This window comes from Erpetoichthys calabaricus, chromosome 16 (genome assembly GCF_900747795.2).
Source record: "Erpetoichthys calabaricus chromosome 16, fErpCal1.3, whole genome shotgun sequence".
NCBI classification, from domain to species: domain Eukaryota; kingdom Metazoa; phylum Chordata; class Cladistia; order Polypteriformes; family Polypteridae; genus Erpetoichthys; species Erpetoichthys calabaricus.
Window position 1 is genome coordinate 44,198,910 of NC_041409.2, and position 8,768 is coordinate 44,207,677.

General features: G+C 42.5%; 1 protein-coding gene across 1 annotated transcript; it reads left to right on the top strand.

Annotated features, from left to right (window-relative positions):
• The first annotated feature begins 6,690 nt into the window (after positions 1-6,690).
• On the top strand, positions 6,691-8,337 carry LOC127526062 (zinc finger BED domain-containing protein 4-like). Its single transcript, XM_051920091.1, has 2 exons — positions 6,691-7,863; positions 7,952-8,337. The coding sequence occupies exon 1, from the start codon at positions 6,762-6,764 to the stop codon at positions 7,584-7,586; it is 825 nt and encodes a 274-aa protein (XP_051776051.1). The 5' UTR covers positions 6,691-6,761; the 3' UTR covers positions 7,587-7,863; positions 7,952-8,337.
• The last annotated feature ends 431 nt before the right edge of the window (positions 8,338-8,768 follow it).

An 8,768-nucleotide genomic window follows, 5' to 3' on the forward strand; every position in this document is an offset into this window, starting at 1 on the left:
CGGCCGCCCTGGTGTGCGCAGATAGGAGTTGATTCTACAATAAAATAAAATAAAGATAAAAAGAGTAATACAATCATCACACATAAACCGGATAGTAGACATGATGTACTATATGTGTACCAGATTTCAAGTCAATAGGTGAAACGGTTTGCGAGCTACAGGTGATTTAAAATCCTGGACAGACAAACGAATAGCCACGGTAGCAAATTATAGAAGAACATTTTACTGTTTAATAATTTATATTTATATGAAATGTGCTTCTTATATATTACTTCATATTCTCATATGATAATGATGTTAATGTTGTTTATATTGATTTCTATGTTATTGTAAGTGCATGTATGTGTGTATATGTATGTGTATATATAAATATAATATATGTGTATATGTGTATATATATATATAAAATATATGTGTATATGTATATATATATATATATATATATATAATATATGTGTATATATATATATATATATATATATATATATATATATATATATATAAATATATATAGATAGATAGATAGATAGATAGATAGATAGATAGATAGATGTGTATGTATGTAGATATGTATATATGTGTATATATATGTAGATATGTAAATATCTATATGTATTTATATGTGTCTGTATGTGTGTGTATATATATATATATATATATATATATATATATATATATATATAATATATGTATATATATATATATATATATATATTATATATATATGTGTGTGTATGTATGTGGATGTGTATATGTATATATGTAGATATGTGTATATGTAGATATGTATATATAAGTATATATGTTTATGTATAAATATGTTTACATAACCTCTTTAACAGACTACTTCTCCGCTGCGAAGCGTGGGTATTTTGCTAGTATATATATATATTTGCAGCTGGAGATCCACAAAGGGAGAAAAAATGAATCATGTATCATAAAGTAGTTTTTATTCCTGAGCTTTCAACCCCTGCCAGGGGTCTTCATCAGAGGATAATGCTTAGACTTACAAGAATCAAAGGCAATATTTAGCAAAAAATTACGTGGAGGGGGGGTGGGGTGGCTAAATCAGTGTGATGGGGGGGGTATTGGGTGTACAGTTTATTTATTATGAACATGTTCTTCTTAAGTTTGCATATGCTGGATTTACGTCCAAGTGTCTGTTGATGGCGTTCTCATTTGATAGCCAAGATTCGGCCAGCTCTCTGCCACTTTTAGTACTGGCCTTAAATTTGACTTGTACATTGTCCCAGTTAAATGTATGTCCTGTTGATTTAGTATGCGTGTAGATCAATGAAAGTGAGTCCTTTCTTCTGACGGTGTTGAGATGTTCCTGTATACGTGTTGCGATTCTTTTTGAAGTTTGTCCTATGTATACTGCTGAGCAAGAACTACGTGGAATACTATAAACTGCGTTTCGTATTTCTGTTATCAATTTCTTGTTTTTAGCATTAAAGAGGACTGTGCGCAGATTGTTTGTGGGTTTGTGTGCTATTCTGACGCCTGACTTGGCCAGGATGCGCGCTGTACCTTCAGACACCTTGTGGTGATAAGGGAGTGAGTGCCAGGTGGGGTGGGGGTTCTGATTCAGTTCAATTGTTTGCTGAGTTTTTTGGCGTTTTCTGTGTAAGCTGCGATTAATGAATGTTTTGAGTATCTGTTTGAAGTGAAAAGATGGAAGAGATAGCGTCTCTCATTCATTTTTGTTTCCTTCGTATTACAGTGGGTGTGGACTCTTCTGAATAGAGTTTTAACACAGCTCCGTTTATGAGATACCGGGTGGTTGCTGGTGAAGTGTAATATCTTGTTTGATATTCTATATGTTCTATTTACTGTGTTATATGTTGTTTTTATACTGTTTGCTACGATATCACTGTTTCTGTCCCTTCTCATAAATATTCCTTTTCTTCCTCAGGTTCATTATTACTGCTATAATTACTGCATTAATGTTCAATATGTCTGTCAGTCAGTCAGTCATTGTCCAACCTGCTATATCTAAACACAGGGTCACGGGGGTCTGCTGGAGCCAATCCCAGCCAGCACAGAGCGCAAATCCCGGGCAGCATGCCAGCCCACCGCAGGACACACACATACACCAAGCACACACTAGGGACATGTTAGGATCTCCAATGCACCTAACCTGCATGTCTTTGGACTGAAACCCACGCAAACACGGGGAAAACATGCAAACACCACGCAGGGAGGAGCTGGGAAATTAACCCGGGTCTCCTTACTGTGAGGCAGCAGTGTGATCAAGATGTATCTAATGAAAATATGTGTCTTGTTTCATGTGTATGATGAAATGGTAGATCTAGCTAACGTAGAGGGTTTCATTAGTTGTATTAGCTATATTATGTTACAATAGGTAAACTGCAGGTATTGTACTTTGAACGTTAGGTGATATACGTGTATCAAGTCTAATTTGCGCATGCTTCTAGATACATGATTAGTATGGGCTGCTCTTACGGTAAACAAGAATAAATGTTTCTGGCAAAGACAGTTTTTTTTGGAAATTACTATAAATATGGATAGCTGCCTGCTCTTTGTTTCCAGTGCATTAGTAGATCTTCATGTCGGCGTCTGTATCAATCGATGAAGAGTCTACAGGGTCATCATTAACAAGGCTAACATGGGGTGAAGTAATTGACAGTGCTGATAAAAGTAACACACGACATATCTCACTGACATTTGGCTTTACCTCCCCTTCATCATCTCACGTGCACTTTTAAACAAGCTTCAAGGTGTCGTTTTGAAACATTTGTGCGTCAAAAGCTCAGCGTCTCATTTCCAATGCACGTGATGATGTGGATGTGTAGCGCCAGTTCGTATCAGTATATCAGTGACACCTGGAGCTTATACCTGTGAATGTCACAGTGTCCAAAACACTCACCTGATCCCAATTCAGTCTAATACGCACCTAAACAACTTAAAAGTAGTAATGCATGTGTCTAAGTTTGAAGGTTATTTTTTGGAGACGAGTGAGGTGATAGATATAGACATACCAATAATACGACTAATCTACTTTGCGATTACATTTGGAATATACGATGGAAGGTTCACGTAAGAGGTCTCGATCTCTGGTGTGGAGTTACTTTGATTTAGTATCTCCCTCAAAGGTAAAATGCATAATTTGTGAAAAGCAACTTGCATTTAGCGGTAACACGTCTTCAATGCTTCGCCACTTGAGGTCGACGCATCCTGGCGTTACAGAGAAGTATGACAATCCCACTGTATCTGCTCACACTGGAACTTCTAAGAAAGGTATAACAAATTTTTATTCTTATAGTTTTTTTTTTTTTTATGCCCTCCACCCCTTCCGGGGTATGGGCCGCCAAAGGTAGATCTCCAGAGGTTTCTGTCCTGAGCCATTCTTTCTAGTTGACTCCAGGTGTAGCCCATCCTTGTGATGTCTGCCTCGAGGTCACGTCGCCAGGTGTTTCTTGGACGGCCTCTCTTCCGCTTTCCTTGGGGGTTCCATCTGAGAGCCTGTCTGGTGATGCTGGTTTGCGGTTTGCGTAAGGTGTGCCCTATCCATCCCCATCTTCTCTTCCAGATTTCTGCTTCTACTGAATGTTGGCAGGTCCTTTCCCATAGATTAGTGTTACTGATGGTGTCTGGCCAGTGAATGTGGAGGATCTTTCTGAGACAGGTGTTGGTGAAAGTCTGGATTCTTCGGGTGGTGTTTTTGGTTGTCCTCCAGGTTTCGGCCCCGTACAACAGTACTGACTTCACATTTGTGTTAAACAGACGGATCTTGGTGGTCAAGGTCAGTTCTCTGGAAGCCCAGATGTTCTTGAGCTGGATAAAGGCGGCTCTTGCTTTGCCGATCCTTGCCTTGACATCTGTATCTGTTCCACCCTGCTGGTCGATGATGCTGCCCAGGTAGGTGAAGGACTGTATCTCCTCCAGGGAACTTCCATTTAAGGTGACTGGGTTGTTGCTGCTGGAGTTGATCTTAATAATCTTTGTCTTCTCCGTGTGTATGTTGAGTCCAACCTGTGATGATGTGGCTGCCAACACATTTGTCTTTTCTTGTATCTGCTGCTGACTGTGGGAAAGAAGTGCAAGATCGTCTGCAAACTCTAAGTCTTCCAATTGGCTCCACAAGGTCCACTGGATTCCATTCCTGCGTTCACTAGTGGATGTCTTCATGATCCAGTCGATAGCGATGAGGAAGAGGAACGGGGATAACAAGCACCCCTGTCGGACTCCCGTCTTCACTTGGAAGCTGTTGGTGAGCTGCCCTCCATGGATCACTCTGCAGGTTATTCCCTCGTATGAGCTCTTGATCAGATTGACCACCTTGGCTGGGATGCCGTAGTGCCGGAGGAGCTTCCACAGGGTCCCTCGATCCACACTGTCAAACGCCTTCTCATAGTCGATAAAGTTAATGTACAACGGTGTATTCGACTCCAAGGACTGCTCGACTATGATACGTAGCGTTGCAATCTGGTCTGTGCATGATCGATTCTGCCTGAAACCTGCTTGCTCATCTCGTAATTGTGGATCGACGATGTCCTTCATCCGCTCTAGGAGGATCCGGTTGAAGACCTTGCCTGGCACTGACAGGAGTGTGATGCCTCTGTAGTTGTTACAATTACTTAGGTCCCCTTTTTTTGGAAGCTTGACTAGGTAACCCTCCTTCAAGTCAGTCGGTATCTCTTCCTCCTCCCAGATCTTCTCGAAAAGGGGGTACAGCATCTCCACCGATGCTTCCAGGTCTGCTTTTAGGGCTTCTGCTGGTATGTCGTCAGGTCCAGCTGCCTTCCCATATTTCATCAGGGTGATGGCCTTCCTGATCTCTTCTCTGGTCGGCTTACCGCAGTTAATGGGGAGATCTTCGTTGGCTGGGTTGATGTCTGGAGGGTTTGGTGGTACTGGTCTGTTCAGAAGTTCCTCAAAATGTTCACACCATCTATTCATCTGCTGTTCTAGTCCTGTGATGGCCTTTCCCTCCTTGTCTTTGACGGGTCACTCTGGCCTGTTGTATTTCCCAGATAGTTTCTTAGTTGTGTCATACAACTGTTTCATGTTACCATTGTACACTGCCTGTTCTGCTTCAGCTGCAAGTCCGTCTATGAAGTCTTTCTTGTCCTTCCTAATGCTCTTCTTCACTGTTCTATAGGCTTCTGCGTATTCCTCTTGGGCCATAGCTTTTGATGCCCTAGTCCTGCTGTTATTGACTGCCGCTTTCTTCTGTTTCCTCTCTTCTATTCTTCCCAAGGTCCCAGCTGTGATCCACTCTTTGTGATGTTGTTTCTTCGTTCCAACCACTTCTTGACAGGCTGTTCTCAGTGTCTCTTTTACTGCCTGCCAGCTGATCTGCACCCTACTTCCTTCCTCTTCCTGGTGCCGTTCTTGTAGCACCTCAAACTTGTTCTTCAACTGAAGTCGAAACTCTTCCCTGACGCTGGAGATTTTCAGACGGCTGACATCGTACTTCACTCTACACTGTGTTGTTTCCTTCCAGTTCTTCTTCAACTTCAGCTGCATGCTGGCCACTACTAGGTGGTGGTCGGAAGCCACATCTGCTCCTCTTCTAACTCTAACGTCCTGAAGGGATCTTCTAAACTTCTTGCAAATGCAGATGTGGTCAATCTGGTTCTCTGTCAAGCTATCTGGTGATACCCAGGTGCTTTTGTGGATCCTCTTGTGAGGGAAGATGCTGCCTCCGATGACCAGGTTATTGAGCGCACACAGTTCCGTAAATCTCTCTCCATTATCGTTCATCACTCCCAGCCCGTGGATCCCCATGACTTGTTCATATCCTGTATTGTCGGGTCCGATCTTGGCGTTGAAGTCTCCCATAAGGATGACAATGTCTCTGGCTCGAAATGTCTCTACGATTTTCTGCAGTCTGTTGTAGAACTGGTCCTTTTCTTTTTCATCAGAGTCATTAGTTGGAGCGTAACTCTGGATGACGTTGAGTTTTATCTTCTTGTGTTTGGTTCTGAAGGATGCTGTGATGATTCTGGGGCCGTGTGCCTCCCATCCAATCAACGCCTTCTGTGCTAGTTTGGACAACATGAGGCCTACTCCCTGCGTATGGGTTGCATTATTCTCTTCATGCCCAGAGTACAGCAACAGTTCTCCTGTCTTCAGTTTTCTCTGTCCGACTTGTGTCCATCTGGTTTCACTGATACCCAACATGATCAGGTTGTTCTTTTTCATCTTGGCAGCTACCTGTGCCGTCTTTCCTGTCTTGTACATGGTCCTGACATTCCATGTGCCGATAAGGGTTCTCCTGGTCGAAAGAAGGTTGGTCGGCTCGATGGCTTCCTTCCGGCTTTCACCCTCTAGCGTCATATGTCTCCGAGTTGTCGGAGATCCTTCATTTCCCAGGAAGTTAGTCTCTGTTTCTCTTTTTGGCGTTTCTATAGCGGTTAGAGTTTTATGGGGTGGAGTTGCTAGCCCAACGCCCAACCCTCCTCCTTTTTCATCCGGGCTTGGGACCGGCAATGGCGGAGTTATTCTTATAGTATTACACATATTTTAGCAATTCTGAACCAGCACTGATGAAAGTTTGTCTGGAGCGTGAGGTCTGCTGCAGGTGCACACCATTTGCTTGCTGCAATAAGCTTGTTTTCTGTTTTTTGTTTTCATTTTTTAGGCAGACAAGAGGAATTGGATGAGGCTTTGGTTGACATGGTCGTAAAAGATTTGCAGCCCTTTTCTATTTTGTCGAAGATAAAGGCTTCCAGGCTTTTGTTAACAAACTGGATCCCAGCTACATCCTCCCAACCAGAAAGGCACTAAAAGCCATGGTTCAGGCCAAGTACTGTGCAGCCAAAGAGAATGCAATGGCTGAGGTAAAGCAGGCTGCTTATGTCAGCCTGACCTCTGATATGTGGACTTCAATAAATATGCATGGCTATCTGGGTGTCACGTGCCATTATGTCACAGCTGAAGCCAAACTGACCACAGTTCTCCTTTGTGTCAGCCAATTTCCCAAGACACACACTGCTGCTCACATCACGGAGTCCATGAGTGTGCTAATGACGGACTGGGGAATCAGTGGCAAGATACACTGCATGGTGACTGACAATGCAGCCAATCTTGTTGCCACTGCCCAGCTGCTGAAAGTTCGTTATGTGCCATGCTTTGCCCATACCCTGAATCTGGTAGTAAAGAAGGCAATTGACCAGACCCCCAAGCTCCAGGAAATTCGTCAAAAAGCAAAGAAAATTGTGTCTTTGTTTAGGTCAAGTTGCAATGCTAAGGAAAAACTATCGGAGATGCAGCAGCTAATGGGCAGGCCAGTGCAGAAGGTGGTTCAAGAAGTGGACACCAGATGGAACAGCACTTATGACATGCTGCAGCGTCTGCATGACCAACGTGAGGCAGTTGGTGCTGCCCTCTCTAATTTAAATACAGAGGTTGTTCCCTTAAGTGGGGAGTATGATATTATTAATGAATGCCTGACCCTCCTCCTTCCACTAAAACATGCAACAACTGAGATGTCTGCAGAGAAAACGGTGTCTGCATCAAAAATGATCGCACTATATCGCATGTTGCAACACAACGTCTCGGAGAAGAGTACCAAGGTGACCAGGGAGGAGTCCATACAATTAGGTAGGCTGCGATGATCCAAAAACATTTTTGTACAATGAATAGTTGTGTCCCTTTAACATTGATTATTGCTATTTTCTGTCTTAGGTGTGCATCTGCAGGAAAGCTTACGCTCCAGATTCCATACACTGGAATCCATCCAGGTTTTGGCCTTGGCTACGCTGCTGGATCCAAGATTCAAAACTATTGGCTTTGGCAATCCAGACCGTGTAAGAGAGGCTGAGAGACAACTCACCTTGGAATGCGCATCCCTAATGCGGTCCTCGCCAGACTCTGTGCACGTGACACCCCAAGGTGATTTTTGTATGGAATGTTTATTTTTGGTATTTGATTTAATGTGTACTGTGAATAAAACCATGTACTCTTTGACTCTTTCAAACAGAGCCACAGCCTTCAACATCAGCCCTGGCCCCATCCTTGGAAGTAGCATGTCCCACAGACCATCTATGGCAACTTTTGGACTTGCGTGTTTCCGAGGCTCAAAGAGTCCATAGTGCCACTGCAGATGCCACTGTGGAGGTGAAGAGATATTTAACAGATGCCTATCTTGGTAGACAAGAAGATCCACTCCTGTATTGGAAAGAGAGAATAACTGTTTACCCCAATCTTTATCAGTTTGCCATCAAATATCTTTGTCTGCCAGCAACGTCTGTTCCCAGTGAACGCATTTTTTCAAAGGCTGGGGAAGTCCTCTGCAAAAAAAGGAGTTGCCTGAAGCCCAGCACAGCAGAGCAGATCATTTTTCTGAATAAAAATGTCTAAAACTGCTGCACTCACCAACTTTATTGAAAGCTTCCCAGGTCAAAGTTCTTGAGTGTCCACATCCCAGTGATACATGAAATGGTTGTGTTGACAGAAATTTGAATGTATTTGGCTACCTCGGACTTTGGAAGGAGTACTTGTATTAACTGCAGTTCTAGTCCTACACTTTTTTCTTGGATTTGTATGACTATCACTCCAGTTTTTATGGAGTTGTAAGTGTGTTTTTGGGGTTTTTTCCCTCTATAAAGGTGAGTTACATCAAGATGTCAAAATGTTACTTAAAAAGTATTAAGTATCAGAGTGCAATGGAACTGTTTTAACTTAACTCAACTCATGGTATGAGGGTCACAATTTTTCACTTCAGAAACCTTGTCCATTTTTTTTTTATGCAGCTTTATAGTCTACACTGATTTAGAGTAATTATTTACTTAATTTAA

What these genes read in the sequence shown, in the direction of transcription:
- LOC127526062 (XM_051920091.1), top strand. Translation starts at nt 6,762, where the DNA reads ATGGTTCAGGCCAAGTACTGTGCAGCCAAAGAGAATGCAATGGCTGAG.